Source organism: Nicotiana tabacum, chromosome 21 (genome assembly GCF_000715075.1).
Source record: "Nicotiana tabacum cultivar K326 chromosome 21, ASM71507v2, whole genome shotgun sequence".
NCBI lineage: Eukaryota > Viridiplantae > Streptophyta > Magnoliopsida > Solanales > Solanaceae > Nicotiana > Nicotiana tabacum.
This window is the reverse complement of record NC_134100.1, coordinates 4,348,635-4,369,521: the sequence shown is the minus strand read 5'-3', so window position 1 is coordinate 4,369,521 and position 20,887 is coordinate 4,348,635. Positions and strand designations below refer to the sequence as shown.

The following is a 20,887-nucleotide window of genomic DNA, read 5'->3' as shown; positions in this document are numbered from 1 at the left end:
AGGCCCCGAAACTGGCTAAGGATAAGAAGAGGAAAAGGGTCTCGCCATATGATACTCCAAAGCCTAAGAAAAGCAAGGCTCGTAAGTTGAAGAATGGCACTGCCGCTCTGCCTACCGACATAGCCCAGAAACTACGAGATGAAGAAGAGGATAAAGAAGATGCTGACTGCGAGTCGGTGCCTCGAAAGAGGGGAAGCGTCGAAGCTTCAAAAGCAGCTGAGCCGGTGACAATCGAGGAGGCTCATCTTCGGACCGAGGAGATCTCGGAAGATAGTCCAAGCAAAGTCCCTGAATCAACGGAGGCTTAAAATGCCTCCTGCCGTGATGAACAATCGGAGAGAGCACCCCAAGTGTCTTGCTTGGGGAAATCGTCAACATTGTTGATTCCCCGCCCCTCCCCACATTTTATGTGGCGCAAATTCGGGAGGCCCAGTCTATAGAGACCCCCGATGTGGGAACGACCCACGAAGGGGATGACTTATTTTGTGGCTACTTCATGGGGATCGATAATGTTTTCCGACCTGGATGCATCAATCATTTTCGATAAGGCTCAGCAACTCCTGAACTAGGTAGATTTCAGCCCCCGTTAATAGGTTTATGTTTACTTTTATTTTCTTTTGTCTGATTTCCTTCCTTTCTACATAGGCCATGACGCTTCATCGGGAAGTATTTTCCAAATTTCGAGCTGAGATGAACTGGTGTGAGGCTGATCTCAAAAGGTTCACGGAGGAGAGAGACGCCCTCAAACTCCTCAATGTGAAAAATAAAAGAGGAGGTCAGAGACCTCCGAGCTCAATTGGCAATAACTCACAAAGAGCAGACTGACCTAATTGAACAAGTAATGAAGAATCTTCTTAGAAGTTTGGTGTGTTGATTCGGGGATGGAGACTGATACTTTGACCCTGCAGGTTCAGCAGAAGGCCGAAAAAATCGAGCAGCTTCTCGAGGAGGCTGAGATGAAAGAGGCAGAGACTTTAGGGTAGAAGCAGAACATGGAACACCTCGCCTCGGAGAAAGATACTGCTCGAGCCCAGCTATCTTCGGTTGAGCATCAACTCCAAAGCATGAAGCAAGAGAGCTTGCCCTAAGCCAAGAAAATTGAGGAGCTCGAGGCTCGGTTGGCTTATGAGCTTGTAAAGGTCGCATCTGAGGTAGAAAGAGTAAAGGGCAACGTGGAAGTGGTCGTGGCTGTCTATCGAGTTGACGCTGAAGCCGCTCACGCTCGAGCAAAGGAAATTTCTGATGTTGCTCAGGTTTGATCATTATGTGTTGTGAGCATGCCATGTCTTAGTCTCGGAGAGAGACTCTCAAAGAAATTCATGCTCGTGGTTTTGACTTCACTACCGATATCGAGAACGCAAAAGTGCTTGAGGCCGAAGCTAAATCTTTGCTCTTAGATGATGATGACTCCGGGAACGCAAGTGGATCTGAGAGAGGAGAAGATGAAGATGGAGCTCCCAGGGAAGATTAGAATTTTTTTCTTATTCTTTTTTTTTTGGATTTTTTGTGTAAGACCCTGAGTGTTTTTGTAAATACTTTCGTATATATGAAAGGTTTTTTTTTTCCGATTTGTCTCTGATTTCTATTTCGTGAAAATTTTGTTTTGCTTTCGCCTTATGATAATTCTCATATACTTTAGGTTTTGTGAGAAATTCGACTCACTTCGCTGCCTTGTGAAAATTTTGTTGAAATCGGATTGTTATAGTCTCTATAATCGAGTGAGTACTTGCTCGAACTTAGAGTAGCAAAACACTTAGGTTTTTTGGTTAAGCGAGGGCGGGTCCTCGAGCTCAACAATGTAATGGCCCTTAGGCTCTTTAATCGAGCCGATATGACCTCGAAAGATTGGCTTTTTCCCTTTTTTCGGCTTCAAAGTTTTAATCATATAAATATATTTTATGCGTTAGCATGAGATAGATCTGTACCCATTAGGGTTCAGTGTTATCGAAAAAACTTTGTTATACCTTAGCATAAGTGTGTTCAATTTGGTACCTCTTAAGGTTTTCGAGGGTTGATGTTATCTAAAAATTGAGTAACAATTAAACTTATAATGTGATTTTAAGGATATGTGATTTCACCTAATACCAATTGATAAACGTAAAGATGAATGATGCAAATCGACAATAATACAAAGCAAACCTGTGTTTTGTCGATGCCTTCGAGCTAATGTACCCTCGAGCTTAATAGAGTAAGAACAGTTAAAGAGCAGTAAGTTGATAAGAAGAAGAAAGAAATATTATATTGTCTTGATATTCGTCAATGTAAGGTGTTTACAAATGATGGGGACCCCTCTTTATATACTAGAGGAATCCTAATTATAGTAAAATTCTAATTACGGAAATAAATCTCATGATTGGTACAAATAACCGCCCTTGATTTGATCGGTTCCGAGATTTCGACCGTGATCTTCGACCGGTTACGGATATCTCGCCTCTCCGTTATTGCACTTCACTCGAAGTCGGTCATATTTAATCTCGATTGCTGCTGGCCTCGGTCTCAACGGACACTTCGGTCTTTAGACTTGATGCCTCATCTTCGAACTCGAGTCTGATTCATTACGAGGCTACCCCTGATGCAACTCCCTTGTCTCGATGTACACAAGTAAAGAAATGTGACATTTTTTTTAAAATTAACTAAAAAGGAAAAAAATGTCACATAAATTGAACGAAGAGTACTATTATTTAAAATTCAAGTAAATTAACAATTAAATATTATATCCACAAAGTAATAGCAAAAATCTTAATTTTACACTGTGTCCTAAACAAACTTCTTTAATGAAACACAATATTAAGATAAGCAACATGGGTAGTTAATTGTGGTGATCGACAATAATGATTGCGAGGTGGCAAATGGTGGTGATAGTGATAGTTATTGTTGTTGTGGGTGGTGATGCTTCTGCAGTGGTGGTCAATGGTAGTAGCTTAATTCAGTGCCGGCTTTAGGGTAAAGCCTTAAAGTATGTGCTTTAGGCCCCAAATTTGGAGGTCCCATTTCTTTTTTTATCATTAATAGGCTAATAATTTTTTTGTGTGTGTGGAAAATAATGAGTACTTTTAAGCAGAAAAAGTAGATTTTTTTACTATATAAAAGGAAAATTAACTTTTTAATGTGTGACTAATTGACGTTTGAGTAAAATTTCAGTAAATAACTCTTCTAACCCTCTTGCTGTGAACAAAATATAGGGAAATCATTATATTCCACTTCTTATCATTTTTTTTAATTAGAAATATGTAGATTATATTTTATACTATTTTCTCTCTTTCTTGGTTTGTCCAAGAGTTAATCTCTTAGACAACATTTATATATTTTTATATTTCTTATCTTGATTTCCAAGTCCAAGTCTGATAAGTTATATTAATATTATTTTCTGAAAAATCATAGCTTAAGAGTACTTTTCATGAAATATATTGCACACTTTTTTTCCCTCACGTTTCAAGCATTGCGAAGAGTTATTGAAGTAGTAAAAGATATTTTGGAATTTAATTATCATTTTTCTTGAATTAGATTCTATTTTGCCACCTTTCAAGTATTTTTTATCTAATATTATGTATTATCTTTTTAATTATGTATTGAAATAAATATGTCAACTAGAGATATGAATTAGGTTGTTCAAAACTTAATAAAGAAAAAAAGTTAAAACTATAATACAGTCCCAAAAAGGATTATTAGGAGAAATGATTATAAACAATTCCTACGTAAAAATTTTGCATCTCAAAACATTAGGAAATTAACTAGACTTCAAATAGGTATTTTATATATATGTAATTCAAAAAAAATAATTTAAGGCCTGTCATCATGGCCACAAAAATTATTGAGCCGCCCGAGTCGCTTATGATAATAGTTAGCCGTGGTGGTCAATAGAGAATGATGGTAGCGGCTGCTCATACTAGTAGACAAAATGGTAGTAAAAGATCATCTATACTATATTCAAAGCACGAAGCCCCTGTCAAAATGTCATTCGCCTTTTTTACCATTTGTAAGTATATTCTACGCTGGACATAATTGTAATTATAATCAACTATAATTTTCTTAGGCAAAAAAAAAACTGCCGTTTATTTCCATTTTTGTTGGCTACAGATTTTCTTTTGTTTAGGTTTAGGATTCTTTAGGCTTTTCTTTGACTAGGATTCAGTTTCTTTACTGCCGTGTGTGGGTTTCTTTTAGGTTTAGGCTTCTTTAGATTTTTCTTTGTTTCTTCATTCTTTCCTTGTTATTAGGATTCTTTTATTGCCCATACTGCCGCATGTTAAATTAATGCTGCACATGCACTAGGTTCGTATATTGTTGATATATAATTGCAAATTGAAAGGTACGTTACAATGTCTTATATACGATTAAGTTCAAAACTTGACTTATTTATAAATTTTGCATAGGTTGTTTGGGTCATTGCATTCGTAACTTAAATTTGCTTTCCAACTTTATTTTTTTGGTATTTAGATTTAGATTCTCATAGTAGGTTTACCCTTTTCTTCTATAATATCGTATCCAAGTATCAAAAACAAGGATTCATCATGAGTTTTCAATGTTAAATAGTTTAATAAAAATAGGTAGGCACTTCTTATGAACTTTCGTGAACGAAAGGTAATATAAGAGATATTTACATGAGAAATAAATCTGTTTGAATAAGTTGAATACCATAGGAAAATAGCTAACTCAATTTCGTGAATTCAAATAATTAATGGTATAATATAATTTATGTATGAGGAGTGTGCTAAAGTCAAATAATCATTGATCATGTGAAACACATACACAAATAGTAACTTTCTGAGGGAAATTGGTAGAAGTTAAACATCATATACTCTATATTTTGTCCTACTGATATCATAAGGGAGTTAGATTGACAATAGGTACTATAAAAAAAATAACGAAGTATACTCTTAGCTAAGATACCTAATAAATGAGATTTTTCATGTCGTTATTATTATACAGAACTTGTGGCACTTGATATCTATACACTAGGCATATAATACATGTATGAGCATGTGCATGGATAGAGAAAGAAAGCTCTTCAAGACGAAAATAAGAGTAGAAACAATTCATATAATGCTAAGTATTGATTAGAAAAATAGAACAATATTATATTTTGCTCATAGGAAATAACTAAATTTAAGTTGAATATATTTGAAAGATGATTGAGGACTTTTATGTGACAAAGTTTATTGTTTTATTGAGTTAGCTATATATAGAATCAATATTAATAAATATGGTAAGCTTAAAATTTTACTTTATAACTCAAATACAAACATGTTTTTAACATATATAATATTATGTGATTTTATTTTTACAAAATTACTCATCGAGATGGGGTAAAAAGTACGAAGTCACTTAGCGAAATATCGTTCGCCTTTTTTACCCTTTAAAAATAGAGTTCACACTAGATAAAATAATCATTTAGTTATTTTCCTAATATTTAGGACCTAAAATTTTGTTGAAATTTGAGTATTAAATCTTTCCTTATTTAAGATAGATACCTAAATTATAAGACTTTAAATTCAATTAGATTTTGTACCTTACATAAATATTTTGTAGACGTTCTTTTGACTATTTGATGATATTACAGTAGAACAATATTAGTACAAGTAGTTTCTTTATGGAAAGTGACATAACCATGGTACTCCGGTTTTATTCATGATGAATAAAATAATTATTTAACATCAATGGATAATAATAATTATTTTTTGAAAAACAATTTTTACTTCACTTAAATTTTTAACAAAATATATTAACTTATTCTTATTATATGGTAAATAATGTGAGACTAAAATTAAAAACTACTAAGTATATAGAAAAATAATGTTTTACTTTTCTATTAATTTTGTCCTCTTCAGTCAATCTATCTAGACTATTATAAAAGTACGAAACTTCAACGCAAAATTGATTGATATTCTTATCATTTAAAATAAATTCATATTGGATCAAATTACCATTTACTTAGTATTTTTATTATTACTTAAGACGTCAAAATTAATTAAAATTTTGACTATTAAATCTTTTCTTATTTGAACTAAATAAAACTCCTAATATTTAGGAATATAACCCAATAAAATTATAAGTCGAGTAAGTTAATTTCACAAGAATTTATAATTTTAGGAATTGTTATTTCACATGGAACAACAATAATCCAGGTAATATTAGAAGTCTTCCCCTTCAAGATACCAAGAGAAGAAAACTTAAAGCAAATTATACAAAAATTGTACTCAGGAGCTCATAATTATTTTCAGATCATCCAAAACATTAAAGATTTAAGTTGTAATGTTAGCTATTTTTTCATCCTAGATTTGGTCTGGCAATTGTGTGATGGACACATGTGCATATACCAGAATTGTACAAGAGACTATGCCCAATGGCTATTTCAAGCTATTCTTATTTAGGACAATGTCAAAAAACACATTCCAAAACTGTTGCCATTGTGTTTTATAGTTTCTTATAGTGTTGATAAATTTGTTAGGGATATGTGACTAACTGATATTACTCATCATTATTGAGCTAAAGGAAGTAATAATATTTATTAGCATATATAATCTCTTTCATAATAATAAAGTATTTGTAGAGCAGAGACCTTCTTTTATTGAGGTAGGTAAATGTGATTATATTCATTATTTTTTCGGTTTTTTTTTTAGTTTTTATTTAATAAGTTAGACAATTTTGTGAATAACCTCTATGTAATTTTACTAAATTTATATTCAGTGATATTAAATACACGCGCAACGCGCGTATTCTAAGACTGGTATTTTATAAAAATCTTTAAGTGAATAAAGACTTAATAATGTTAAAGATTGTGAAAAGTTAGAATGACCTAAATATATTCAGAACAAATAAGCTAAGCAGTCATAAAAGAAAACAATAAACACACTTAATAAATTGAAATGTGAATGATTCAGACGCAAACCCCATTAAGTAAAAATAAATGAATATTCGAGCTCATGCAATTATCCTTGAATTTTATCTCTTGATCACTGATTTATTCCCCTGGAAAGACTAATTTTAACCCAACAACCTCATAATCTCAGCATATTTATCTTGATGCAACGTCAATAAATTTCAAGTGGGTAACAAAAATTTTACAAGTAATATTTTCATTTCGTCTCAAATTATTTGTCACAGTTTATTTGAAAGGTTAATTTGATCTTTTATTATGTGAACATAGATAAATTTGTTACTAAAATAAGATTTAATTTTTTTAATACTTTAAAAATATTTATAAATTAATTTTAAATTTAATAACATTAAAATTATTGTACAAAAGTCTTGGTTATTGGCAAAGTTGAGATGCTCAACTTGTTATTAGCAAAATTGAGGTGTCTAACTAACGCTTTCGTGCCAAGTTTGAGGGGCCATCTATATGTTTGGGCATTTGGCCAATAATTAAAGTCTCTAGTTTTATTAGATGAGCTAGCCTTTCTTGTCCAAAAGAGAGACAAACTTGATTGATTAGGCTTATAGAAAATTATGATGGGGACATAATCACCACAAGAAGGTGGAAATTTGGTGATTATGTTTACAAAAAATTAAATTGTTCGTATAATTTTTGTGAGGAACTCTAAGCGAATTTTTTTATTAATATGGAAACTTATAGGAGCAAACTAAGAGAGAGTCTCATTTATACAAAGGTTAATCCCCAAAATGAGTAGTACAAAATAAAGAGAAAAAAAGGGCTAAAGAGACAATCTTCCCATCTAGGAACCTCAAGTCAATTTACAAAGCTGAGGTCCATTTAGAAGATGAAAATGCTTGAAACACAATTAATAAAACAGCAGCAATTAACAAAGATAACAAGTCTTTGTTAATATAGTCTTTTTTTTTAATGAGGTCTAAAACATGTCTACTGGCCCCAATTTGCCCAATTTGCTGCACTTCCAACTCTTGGCATGCTATTCACTTTTGAGTAGACATCAACCTTGAAATAAGCTCCACACATTGATCCTTCACTATCTACTCTTGGCATTGCTTTCATCTTGTAACTTGGATGCTCATAGCTCTTTAATCCTGTTTCACTATGGTACATGCACCCTACAAAACATCAATCACATCCAACATTAATATTCTCACAGCTATTAGTTCCAATAACGGTAGAGCGAGGATTAGAAGTTTATGAATTCGGAATGTCATTAAGAGCACTGACTATTTGAGTTATTGAGTTCGAAATCCAGTAGTTGTATGTATTTAGTAGATTGTTTATCACATATATTGGATTTGAGCCGATGGTCGTTCAGAAACAGCCTCTTTACCTTCACAAGGTAGAGATAAGATTTGCCTACACACTACCTTTCCCAGACCTCACTTGTGATATTTACACCGAATTTGTTGTTGTTGTTGTATATCGAATTCGAGCCAAAAGTTACTGAATTAAGCCGAATTCATAACTTATATGCTACCTCCGTCCCTAATTAGTTCCAGTTGTGTAATGTAGTAGTTTTTTTTGTATCTGAGAAATTTCTTGTGTTCTGGCCTAACTATAGTTGGCGTAAAGGTTTGAAATTAGGACAAATATGGACCGACCCTCTACCTTCCTCCCAACTCCTATCAGGCTTTGTCAATGACAAAGTTTGAACATGTAACATGCGCCTAACTTACACATCATCTGTTGCATCCTTACCGCAAAAGGAAAGACCTAGTGCTTGCTCAATTTGATTTTTGATTTTGTAGCTTAGTGACTAAATCTAGGCAAATACTTTTGAAATTGAGCTACATACCAACAGGGAAGGGAGCAAATGATTTGATACAACTTGCTTTAATGTGATCCACATTATCAGATATCATAACAGATCCATCATATGCTATGCCCCAGAATAGCTTCACCTTTTCATCAGCACCCTATCCATAAAACACCATTCATGATATTGATTAGTGACACAAAAAAAATATCATAACCTTACAAAAATAAACAAACATATATTCAAACAACGGAGCCAGAATTTGAAGTTTACGGATTCAGAATTTTGATCATGGGTACTAGCTTAATAATTTGTATATACAATAAATTTCTTAAGACACATACAAAGTTAGAACCAAAGCTACCGGCAAAAAATAAAGGCCTAAGGGTCCAAACAGGTGGCACGGGGTCCAAATATGGCATTCAACCTAAAACATAGTAATACTTTCCAAAACACAATAGTATCAAATAGTTTTCAATCAAATGCGCAACTTAATAGTCAGTCTGGTGCACTAAGTCCCCACTTTACGCGGGGTCTGGGGATGGGCCGGACGACAAGGGTCTATTGTATGCAGCCTTATCCTGCATATCTGCAAGAGGCTGTTTTCACGGCTCGAAGGAGGTCACGTGGAGTCAACCTTACGAGTTAAATCAAAACTCCCCTTCTTGAACCAAAGCTAGGGGATTCAACCGAAATCATAACCAAACCTCTAGCTTCGCCCCTACATATATTTCTATATTCACAATATATAAACGTACCAGGGCAACAAAGACTGTATCAGCCTTATGATCATAGATCACAAATCCAAAGCTACCTTCAAGATCCTTGAGAACTTCATGGGCCGGGTATGGGCCTCTGTCACGGAGGGTCCGATATGCTTCACTTACAAGCATAGCCTCATTGGCACATTTTGATAGGCCATAATGCTTGTTTAAGGCACATAAGTTGTTCAAACTTCCCAAGAAAACACAGTATATGTCATTCACACCACAGAACAACCTACAAAAAAAAAATTCAAATAACTTCCCATTATTTCTCTAATTCATAGGCTTGAAAATCACAATTTTGGGCGAATTTAAGAACATATAAACATAATTTTAGTATTAAAGAAGAGGGATGACAAACGAGGCGAGACAGGGCGAAGCAAAGCATGTGAACAGAGGCGGAACCAAGTTCTAAATTTAATATTTATAAATATTTAATAATTTCTTTAACTCAAATATACTGTTTGAGCAAAAGTTACTATGTTCGGGTGAACCCTATTCAAGCTTCTAGCCCCGCCAATGCATATGAAAGCCTCATCCCACCCAAATTTTAACTCTGTCCCAACCACCCACCCAATCGCATAAACTAAAATTAGCCGGTTAATATATAATATGTGTATAATCATATATAATATATGTATACATGCTAGAAACAAATAAGAAGTGAATCCAACCGGCTATTTATATAAAGATCCCTAACATTTTTCTCTATTCTCTATTTCTATCACACCAAACCATATCAAATCACCATGATTAAGTAATTTATTGAGGCGAAAAAATATATTTTAATTAACCATAATTAAACAAGAAAAGTATACCTGCAAACAATCATATCATGCATTTATTGATTTAGTATAGACAGTTAATGCGATAAAATCTCTAGGAGAGAGGATCAATACCTTTGAAGAGTGTTATATGAACTTGCACGATTAGAATAGGCCAAAAATGCCTTATCCATAAAACCAATAGAAAATCCATTATTTGGATTTGCAGATAAGAAATTCTTCATAGTTTCTTCAGGAGATGCAGCTTTAATTGATGCTTGTAATGAGGCTGGACTCTGCAATTCCTTTGGTGGATCAACAACACCTTTCTTGAATATTGCCAACATTTTTTCTTGCCTTTTTTGAATGGGAAAATACAGAGATCTAACAAAAACAATGTAATATACAAAGACACAATATTAGTCAATTAATATTTGGTAGAATGGATAATGAAATGGTGTGTGATTTTGTCGAGTATTTATAGGCAAAGAAGAAAGAAAGATAAGAAGAGACAGAGGTGTCAGCATTATCCATTACGAATCTTGAAGTGGGGTTAAAGTTATTCTAAAATTGGTGATGTGGATCACTGAATTTTGTAAATTGGTAAGAATTTTTAAGTGCCAATCAATTCTTGAATTTAGGAAACCTGAAAATTTTAAATGGTTTTTATATGTTGGGGCACATGTATTTGAGGTGGAGGTGACTATGGAAATAGTATTTCAATTTATGTGACTTTATATTTTTAAATTATTTAAAAAAAGAAGAGGGCAACCCAATACACAAAATTCTGTAGTCATGTAGGGTTCAAGGACGGTCGCACCCTAGAAGTGTGATATAGGTAACTTACCCTAATGCAAGCATTAGTAGTTGCTTCTACAGTTTAAATTTATGACTTATAGGTCACGCGGATATAATTTTAAATAAATAAAATGTATTTTTATATTTAATGCATAAATTTTTAATATTTAATATTTTAAGTTATTCCTAATTTCTAATAAAAATAACATAATATATTTAAGATCATACTCCCTCCGGTCCACTTTAATTGATTTTTTGGTATTTTTCTTGTGACCCACAATATTTAATTCTTTTCAGATATCAAGAAGGAGTTAACTTCTTTTTTTCAAAGTTGCCCTTGAAACACAGAGTCTGGGAATATTTGTTATATTTCCGATGAACAAATTAAGGTTAATATACTCAATTTTATTAATAATTAATGCTAAAGGTGAATTTCTTAATATGGTTGAAAACAATCAAAAAATCAATTAAAGTGAATCAGAGAAAGTAATAGTTAAAATATATTTTTAGTAGATGGGTACTCCCTCCGGTCCAAAATAAGTGATTTTTTGGCTTTTTTCTTGTGGTCCAAAATAAGTGATTATTCCAGATTTCAAGAATGAATTAATTATTTTTTTTCCTACATTGTCCATGGAGTAAATAATGTTGGAGTATGTGTTATGAGTGTTTATGTGAAGAGATAGTAAAGGTTAATATGGTCAATTTTATTGTTAATTAGGGGTCATTTGGTAGGATGCATTAGATAAGTTAATGCATGCATTGGCTTTGTGTATTAATAATGCATTGTTTGGTAGACATTTTGAACCTATGCATTAGTTATGCAGGCATTAGTTATACATCCTATTTGGTATTATCTTATGCATAACTAATGCACAGAAAACAATGGTATTAACAATGCAATGGGTTTTAATGCATGCATTAGCTTAGTTAAAGACAAAATTGTCCTTCAAAATTTGTACTTGATTAAAATATGCTAGTTAGTATATTAATACAAGTTCAAAATAATCCAAATAGTGAAAAATAAAATTGTATCCCTAGTAAATAAATAAATACTTAGCATATTTTTTTTTTATAAATAAATATTTAATTTTATTTTACAATATAGGTAGACAAATAAAATAATTTTTTTAAAACTTTTCATATAAAAACATTTCTCAACATATGTTTCTTTTAAAAAGTTAGATTGTGGACTAGTTTTGAGGGCATTTTTATAAACAAATAATTCTTTTAGAAATTGTGCAATATTTTAATACATCAAACCAAACAATGGATAAGAACAATACCGGCATAACTAATACCAGCATAACTAATGCAAGCATAACTAATTACAGCATTATTAATACATCATATTCAGCATTATTCTCACCCTACCAATGACCCCTTAATGTTAAAAGGTGAATTTCTTAATATGTGTGAAAACAACTAAAAAATCACTTATTTTGAATCGGAGTGAGTACAATTTAAGACCATAAAATTTAGATATTTATTTTACACCCTTAAATTTTGTACAATTAAGATATAATAAATGAAGAAAAGGACCGTGGTTGTTAGATTGTTGTTGGAGAAAAAGGGGTTTGTTTAATAAATATTCGAGAAAAAGGAAAGAAAAGTTGAGTATGTGGGAGGAAATACGAGGAATGGGTCACCACTTATAATAGAACTTATCCATAACCATAAACGCAATGAATTGAGTTTGACACGAATCCTAGTCAGCGAATCCATCTTTTACTGTCTGATTGGATAAGATTTTGATCTGTCTCCTTCTGACATTTGTACACACTTTCTCACTTTTCTTTATTTGGGAACCTTATTCTTATTTTTTTTTATAATTATTTCTTACCCGATATTCGAGTATTTGTTTTGGATGTTATTAAATTCGATAAAGAAGTAATTATACCGTTAAAAAGATATAGTGCAGTGGATGAAACTGCTCCTTCCTTAACCAGATATTTCGGGTTCGACTTTCGAGCCAGGGTATGGAAAAATTCTTGATAGGGAGCGCTTCCCCCGAATGGGGCCCTACATAACGTGAATCCGGATATAGTCGGGCTCAATGCGGGTACCGAACACCAGGTGAGAAACCAAAAAAAAAAGTAATTATCACTCCATCATAATTCTTATTGATCTCTCGTTCCTTAACCAGATATTTTGGGTTCGACTTTCGAGCCCTGAGTATGGAAAAATCCTTGGTAGGGAGCGTTTCCCCCGAATGGGGCCCTATATGGCGTGAATTCGGATATAGTCGGGCTCCAATGCGAGTACCGGACACCGGGTGAGAAACCAAAAAAAAAGTAATTATCACTCCATCATAATTCTTATTGATCCCTCGTTCTTATTTGTACTAACGGACACAAGGGCAGAGCTATCATGGCAGTTACGTGCAGAGGCAGATCTAGGATTTTAAATTTATGGGTTCCTGTCGCAATTTCAAATTAATATACAATAATAATTGGGTTCACAAGTAGATATTTATAGATATTTAATAAAAATTTTAACAAACATACAAGGTCTACGCAAAAGTTACTGGGTTCCCGGGAACCCGTATACTACACGCTAGATCTGCCCCTGGTTACATGTTCGACCGTATTCAGTAATTTTTGTCCAAACTCTATATTTATTTAAAGAATTAATTAAAAATGCATAAATTATTAATTTAAAATTTAATAACTTAAAAATATTAAAATCTTAAATTATTAGCTTCAAATTGTGGCTCCACCTTAAAACGATTGACGAAGCCTCCAGAGAAAGGGGATATATAAAATTGTTCTAATTAATAGAAGTTGTTCATTCGATACAAACTATAATTTCTTTGACAATCTAAATGTGATTGGTTCACAATCAAAGATTGACAGTATTAAAAGGAGGAGATGTAATGGGCATTTGGCCATAAGAATTGTAAAATTTCGAGAGAAAAAAAATTCAAGTGAAAATAATATTTAAAAAATAAAGTTGTGTTTGAACATGAATTAATTTTAAGTTATTTTTGGAATTGTGAGTGATCTGAGTGAATTTTTTTAAAAAAAAGCTTTTTGCCATTTTTTACATAAAAATTGAAAATTTTATCACAAAACACTAATTTCGAAAAAAATAAAAATATTTCGAAAAATAAAAAAATCCATGGCTAAATGTGCTCGTAGATCGAAGCATTTTACCTACTATGATTATGATTTTAAGGTGGATGTACCTCACGAAAATTCTTATATAAACCTTGTGTGAAAGTGGTTGTCTTATTGGGTTGTTACTTATTTTTTCTTACTTGGTTTCATAAGACTTTAACTGTATTATGCTTATTTTACGATGTTATTACATATTTGCTCCTTGTTAATTATTGTTTCTAGTTCTTTTTGCAAGTATTGCAATGCTATTTTTACCATGTGTAGCTTTATATTGTCCTTTGTTAGTTCTATATTCATACTTGTACAGGTTATTATGTTTAATAGGTGTTTTAACTGTTCCTCATCACTATTCCATCGAAGTTAGTATTGATACTTACTGGGTACTACTATGATGTACTCATGCTACGCTTGTTGTACATTTTGTGTAGATCCAGGTACCTCGGAGCGTGTTAATCATTAGTTAGTTGATTGTGAGTTGCGAAAACTTCAAGGTATACCTGTCGTTGTATTTGTTATCAAAACTGTATTGCTGTAAAATTAATAAAACAATAAACTTTCTGAAAAAATAGAAACAGAAAGTTAGTAGAACTAGAACGTCAAAATAAATTCTGAAAATAGTATAGGAACTTCAAAATAAATTCTGAAAATAGCATAGGAATAAATCGAGCCCACTGAATACACAGTGTGTCCTTAAGGAAATTATTCTCCTCAAGTACCCGAGGTTCTGGAATATATCCTCCCAGGGTAGAACGATTTACCTCACCGGAGTATTGTTACCAAAAAAGCCGATGAACAGCGAACCACTCGAAGGCTGTAAAACACACTAGAATTCAGAAGAAGAAGAAGAAGAAAATCAGAAAATTTCGTGAATAAAAATTATGGGATTGAAGGAATATTTATAGCCCATTTGGCACTGTTTCTAAAAAGGTTTACAACCTTCCAGAACGGCTATAGCTGTTGGAACAGGTTTGCATTGTTTCTGAAAAGGTTTGCAACCTTTCAGAACAACCACAACTGTTGAAACAGGTGGGGAAATATTGCGGGAAAAACAAACGGATTTAAAATAATCCGGGAAAGAAAACGGACCGGACCGGACCGGGTCGCGGGTCATGGGTTATTCCGGATTGAGTTTTTGTTAATTAATTAAATATTTAAAAATAATTTTGTCCAAAAAAATTAATCAATCAATCGATCTTTGAACAAAACCAAATCCAAAGCCGAAACCGAAGCTGAACCGAGCCGAACGACGACGACGACGACGCGAGGCTTGCCTTTTTCTTAACTCTTTAAGAGCTAAAAGATGAGCTTCTCTATATATACACAAAGTTTTTCTTTCCTTCTACCAATAAGGGACAAAGTGCATTAGTAAAGTGAACTCATTCAAAATTTCACTTCCCTCTATTTCTTTTCCCACCATTTTCCATTCACACCTCTTTTGTTATTAATAACAAAATCCAACAATCCCCCACATGAATGGGGAATGGCTATAAACTTAAAGGAATACACGGACGTGTGTGTGTTTTACATTCAAGAATTAATTGTATCGGGATAAGTAGGTTTCTCTTTGAACTTTTCGTAGTGAACGTATATTGGATATACTCGGTTAATAGGTAGATTTGATGTCTTTGAATCGTCGAGCTTTGTTGTATACCTAGACAACATAATTCACACAATCAATCCTTAACCATCTATGGTTCTCATGGTTGTGTTCATTTAAGCCATGAACATCGCCTGATTTCATGAGTGCTTAGAGAATGGGCCTTTACTTTCATTCCTCTTGAAGCGTCTTACACTTCACACTCACATAGGTAATTCCTAAACGTGTAATCCTAAAGAAACACTAGATTTACCGCTATGATGACTTGTCCTAGGCCTTAACCCTATTCCATTTGATGATCTTTCAGCTGACTCTCTAGAGAGACCTTTTGTAAGTGGACCCGGCACGTTATCTCTTGACTTTACGTAGTCAATTGTGATAACACCACTAGAGAGTAGTTGTTTAATGGTATTGTGTCTCCATCGTATATGACAAGATTTTTCCTTATACATAACGCTCCCTGTCCTACCTATTGCCGCTTAACTATCACAATGTATATAAATAGATGCCAAAGGTTTGGGCCAAAATAAATATCTTCCAAGAAATTACAAAGCTGTTTAGCTTCTTCACCATCCTCATCTAAAGCTATGAATTCAGATTCCATTGTAGAACGGGCGATGCACGTTTGTTTGGATGATTTCTAAGACACTGCTCCACCCCCAATTGTGAAAATATATCCACCCGTGGATTTAACTTCAGATGATCCGGTGATCCGATTTACATTACTATATCCCTCGATCACGGAATGATATTTGTTCTAATGCAAAGCATAATTTTGGGTATGTTTCAGATACCCCAAAACTCGTTTCACTGCCATCCAATGTATTTGATTGGGATTACTTGTAAACCGACTCAATTTGCTAATAGCACATGTTATATCTGGTCGCGTACAATCCATGATATACATCAAACTTCCCAATACTCTTGCATAGTCCAGCTGTGAGTCATTTTCATCTTCACTCTTTTGAAGTACATAACTCACGTCAATTGGAGTCTTGACAATTTTGAAATCCAAATACTTGAATTTGTCAAATACTTTTTCAATGTAGTGAGATTGTGATAATGCTAGACCTTGTGGAGTCTTGTAAATTCTGATTCCTAAGATCACATCAGCAACTCCTAAGTCTTTCATGTCGAATTTGCTAGCCAACATGCACTTTGAAGCATTAATATCTGCCATACTTTTGCTCATTATCAACATGTCATCAACATATACAAACAATGACTTTATGACCTGGAGTATTTTTAATGTAAACACATTTGTCACACTCGTTGATTTTAAATCCATTTTCCAATATTGTTTGGTCAAATTTTGCATGCCACTGTTTGGTGCTTGTTTAAGTCCATAAAGCGACTTAACAAGTTTTCACACTTTCTTTTCTTTACCAGGAACCACAAAACCCTCAAGTTGTTCCATGTAAATCTCTTCCTCCAATTCTCCATTTAAGAAAGTTATTTTAACATCCATTTGATGGATTTCAAGACCATATACGACCGCTAGTACCATTAACACCCTAATAGATGTTATCCTTGTTACTGGCGAGTAAGTGTCAAAGTAATCAAGGCCTTTCTTTTGTCTATAACCTTTGGCAACAAGTCTTGCCTTATATTTGTCAATAGTGCCATCAACTTTAATTTTTCGTTTAAAGATCCATTTTGAACCTAAAGGCTTATTTCCCGGAGGAAGATTAATCAATTACTATGTATGGTTATCCAAAATTGATTAAATCTAACTATTGACTGCCTCTTTCCAAAACGCTGAATAAGAAGACGACATAGCTGCTTTAAAAGTTTGAGGCTCATTTTCAAGCAAGAATGTCACAAAATCTGGTCCAAAGGAAGTAAATGTTCTTTGATGTTTGCTACGCCTTGGATCTTCTATACTTAGAGTGTTTTCCTTTGGTTCTTCCCGAGTTCGTTTAGGTCTTTCACTTAATGACTCGCATTCAGTTTTATATGGATAGATGCTTTCAAAGAATTCAGCATTATCTGATTCCATTACCGTATTAACATGAATCTTGGGATTATCGGATTTATGAACCAAAAACTGACATGCTTTACTATTTGTAGCATATCCAATGAAAATTCAATCTACTGTTTTTCGTCCGATTTTAACCCTTTTAGGTAAAGGAACTTGTACTTTTGCTAAATACCCCCCGCACTTTGAAATATTTCAAGTTGGTTTTCTTTCTTTCCATTTTTCATATGGAATAGATTGCGTTTTGCTGTGGAGTACTCTGTTGAGTATTCGCTTAACTGTAAGGATAGCTTCCCCCCACAAACTCTGCGGTAATCGGACTTATTAATAAAGAATTCATCATTTCCTTTAATGTCTGATTTTTCCTTTCCGCAATTCCGTTGGATTGAGGTGTGTAAGATGCAGTAGTTTGATGGATAATTCCATATTCCGAACATATTTCTGCAAACGGAGATTCATATTCTCCACCTCTATCACTTCTAATCATTTTGATCTTTTTATTCAATTGATTCTCTACTTCATTCTTGTATTGCGTAAATGTTTCAATTGCTTCATCCTTATTATTAAGCAAATAAACATAACAATATCGAGTGCAATCATCAATAAAAGTAATAAAATACTTTTTCCCACCCCGAGATGGTGTAAACTTCATATCGCAAATGTCAGTATGAATTAAGTCTAAAGGATTTGAATTCCTTTCAACAGAATTATAAGGATGTTTTACAAACTTAGATTCAACACATATTTGACATTTTGATTTATTACACTCGAATTTAGGCAATACTTCTAAATTAATTAACTTCCACAAGGTTTTATAATTGACATGTCCAAAACGAATATGCCATAAATCATTTGACTCCAATAAATAAGAAGAAGCTGAAATTTTATTCATACTGTCAACAACCATTACATTGAATTTGAAAAGGCCCTCTGTAAGGTAGCCTTTTCCAACATACATTTCATTTTTGCTTACAACAACTTTATTAGAAACAAATACACATGTGAATCTATTCTTTACAAGTAAATAAGTAAAAACTAAATTCTTCCTAATTGTAGGAACATGGAGAACGTTGTTGATCGTTAACACCTTGCCTGAAGTCATCTTCAGGAATATCTTCCCATAACTTTCAATCTTGGTTGTTGCATTATTTCCCATGGAAATCTCTTCTTCGGGACCAATAGTAGAGTAAGTCGCAAATGCTTCTTTGATAGCACAAACATTTCGAGTGGCTCCAGAGTCGATCCACCACTCATTCGAATTTCCAACTAGGTTGTATTCCGAAAGCATTGCACAAAGATCATCAATGTCATCATTCTTCTCCACTATGTTGGCTTGTCCCTTCTTTTTATCCTTTTTCGGGAGACGACAATCAGGGCTTTTGTGACCAACGTTTTCACGATTGTAGCAGTTTCCCTTGAATTTATTTTTGTTCTACTCCTTAGTCTGTCCAGAAGACCTCTTCTTCTTACTTTTGGAGCAGTCTCCTCAACGAGATTAGATCCCATGATCGTTGAATTTCCACGAGACTTTTTCTCGACTGTTTTGTTGTCTTCCTCAATCTTTAGACGTATCACAAGATCTTCCAACTTCATTTCTTTGCGCTTGTGCTTAAGATAGTTCTTGAAATCTTTCCACGAAGGATGCAATTTTTCAATCATTGGAGCCACTTGAAATGCTTCATTCATGACCATACCTTCAGCAATAAGGTCGTGAAAAATAAGTTGAAGCACCTGAACTTGGGTTCCCATAGTTTTGTTGTCTATCATTTTATAGTCTAGAAACTTGGCAACCACGAACTTCTTCAAGCATGCATCTTCCGTCTTGTACTTCTTCTCAAGTGCGTCCCATAATTTTTTCGAAGTGTTCATTGCACTGTACACATTGTACAAGTCATCCTCTAAAGAGCTTAACATATAGCCTTTACAAAGAAAATCTTCCTGCTTCCATGCCTCAACAATCATGAACTTCTCATTATCCGGCATGTCCGCAACAAGCACTAAAGGCTTTTTAATAGTGAATTTCTGCATACCAAGTGTGGTAAGACAGAAGAACACCCTTTGATGCCATCCTTTAAAGTTGGCTCCAGAAAATTTCTCCGGTTTCTCAGTCGGAGGAACAACAGTGCGGCTTGATGAGGCTATCGTCGTTGCAGCAACAGTCGCAGAAGGATTTCCGTTATCAATTGCCATTTCTTACTGTCAACAACAGAAGAGTTCAATTAATGGCAAAGCCAGAATAGTAGACAATAGTATAATCAGTAAACAATAGGTAAAAAATTAAAATTTTTATATACTGTTTCACAGAAAACGATGAAGGTTTTATGTTCTTCAAATCGTTTTCTGAATTTCAATACTCTGATGAAGTTTTTATATCTTCAAATCAGAATAGTAAAATTCAAACGGAGTAGAAAACCACACAGGTTTTAATCTCCACAAATAGAATACAAAATATAATATAATAATTTCCTTATGATTGTTATCAAAACTGTATTGCTGTAAAATTAATAAAACAATAAACTTTCTGAAAAAATAGAAACAGAAAGTTAATAGAACTAGAACATCAAAATAAATTCTGAAAACAGTATAGGAACTTCAAAATAAATTCTGAAAATTGTATAGGAATAAATCGAGCCCATTGAATACGCAGTGTGTCCTTAAGAAAATTATTCCCCTCAAGTACCCGAGGTTCTGGAATATATCCTCCCAGGATAGAACGATTTAACTCATCGAAGTATTGGTACCAAAAACGCTGATGAACAGCGAACCACTCGAAGACTGTAAAACACACTGGAATTTTTATGTGCAGAAGAAGAAGAAAAAGATCAGAAAATTTCGTAAGTAAAAATTCTGGGATTGAAGGAATATTAGCCCATTTGGCACTGTTTCTGAAAAGGTTTGCAACCTTCCAGAACAACCATAGCTGTTGGAACAGGTTTGACACTATTTCTGAAAAGGTTTGAAACCTTCTAGAATAGCCATAGCTGTTGGAACAGGTTTGACACTATTTCTGAAAAGGTTTGAAACCTTTCAGAACAGCCACAGTTGTTGAAACAAGTGGAGAAATATTGCGGAAAAAACAAACGGATTTAAAATAATTCGAGAAAAAAATGGACCAGACTGGACCGGGTCGCGGGTCATAGGTTATTCCGGATTGAATTTTTGTTAATTAATTTAATTAATTAAATATTTAAAAAGAATTTTGTCCAAAAAGATTAA

General features: G+C 33.5%; 1 protein-coding gene across 1 annotated transcript; it reads right to left on the bottom strand.

Annotated features, from left to right (window-relative positions):
• Positions 1-7,570: 7,570 nt before the first annotated feature.
• Positions 7,571-10,659, bottom strand: LOC142175429 (stem-specific protein TSJT1-like). The gene is made up of 4 exons (XM_075242188.1): positions 10,318-10,659; positions 9,413-9,653; positions 8,694-8,814; positions 7,571-8,010 (listed from the first exon to the last, which is right to left on the bottom strand). The coding sequence occupies exons 1-4, from the start codon at positions 10,527-10,529 to the stop codon at positions 7,823-7,825; spliced, it is 762 nt and encodes a 253-aa protein (XP_075098289.1). The 5' UTR covers positions 10,530-10,659; the 3' UTR covers positions 7,571-7,822.
• Positions 10,660-20,887: the final 10,228 nt, after the last annotated feature.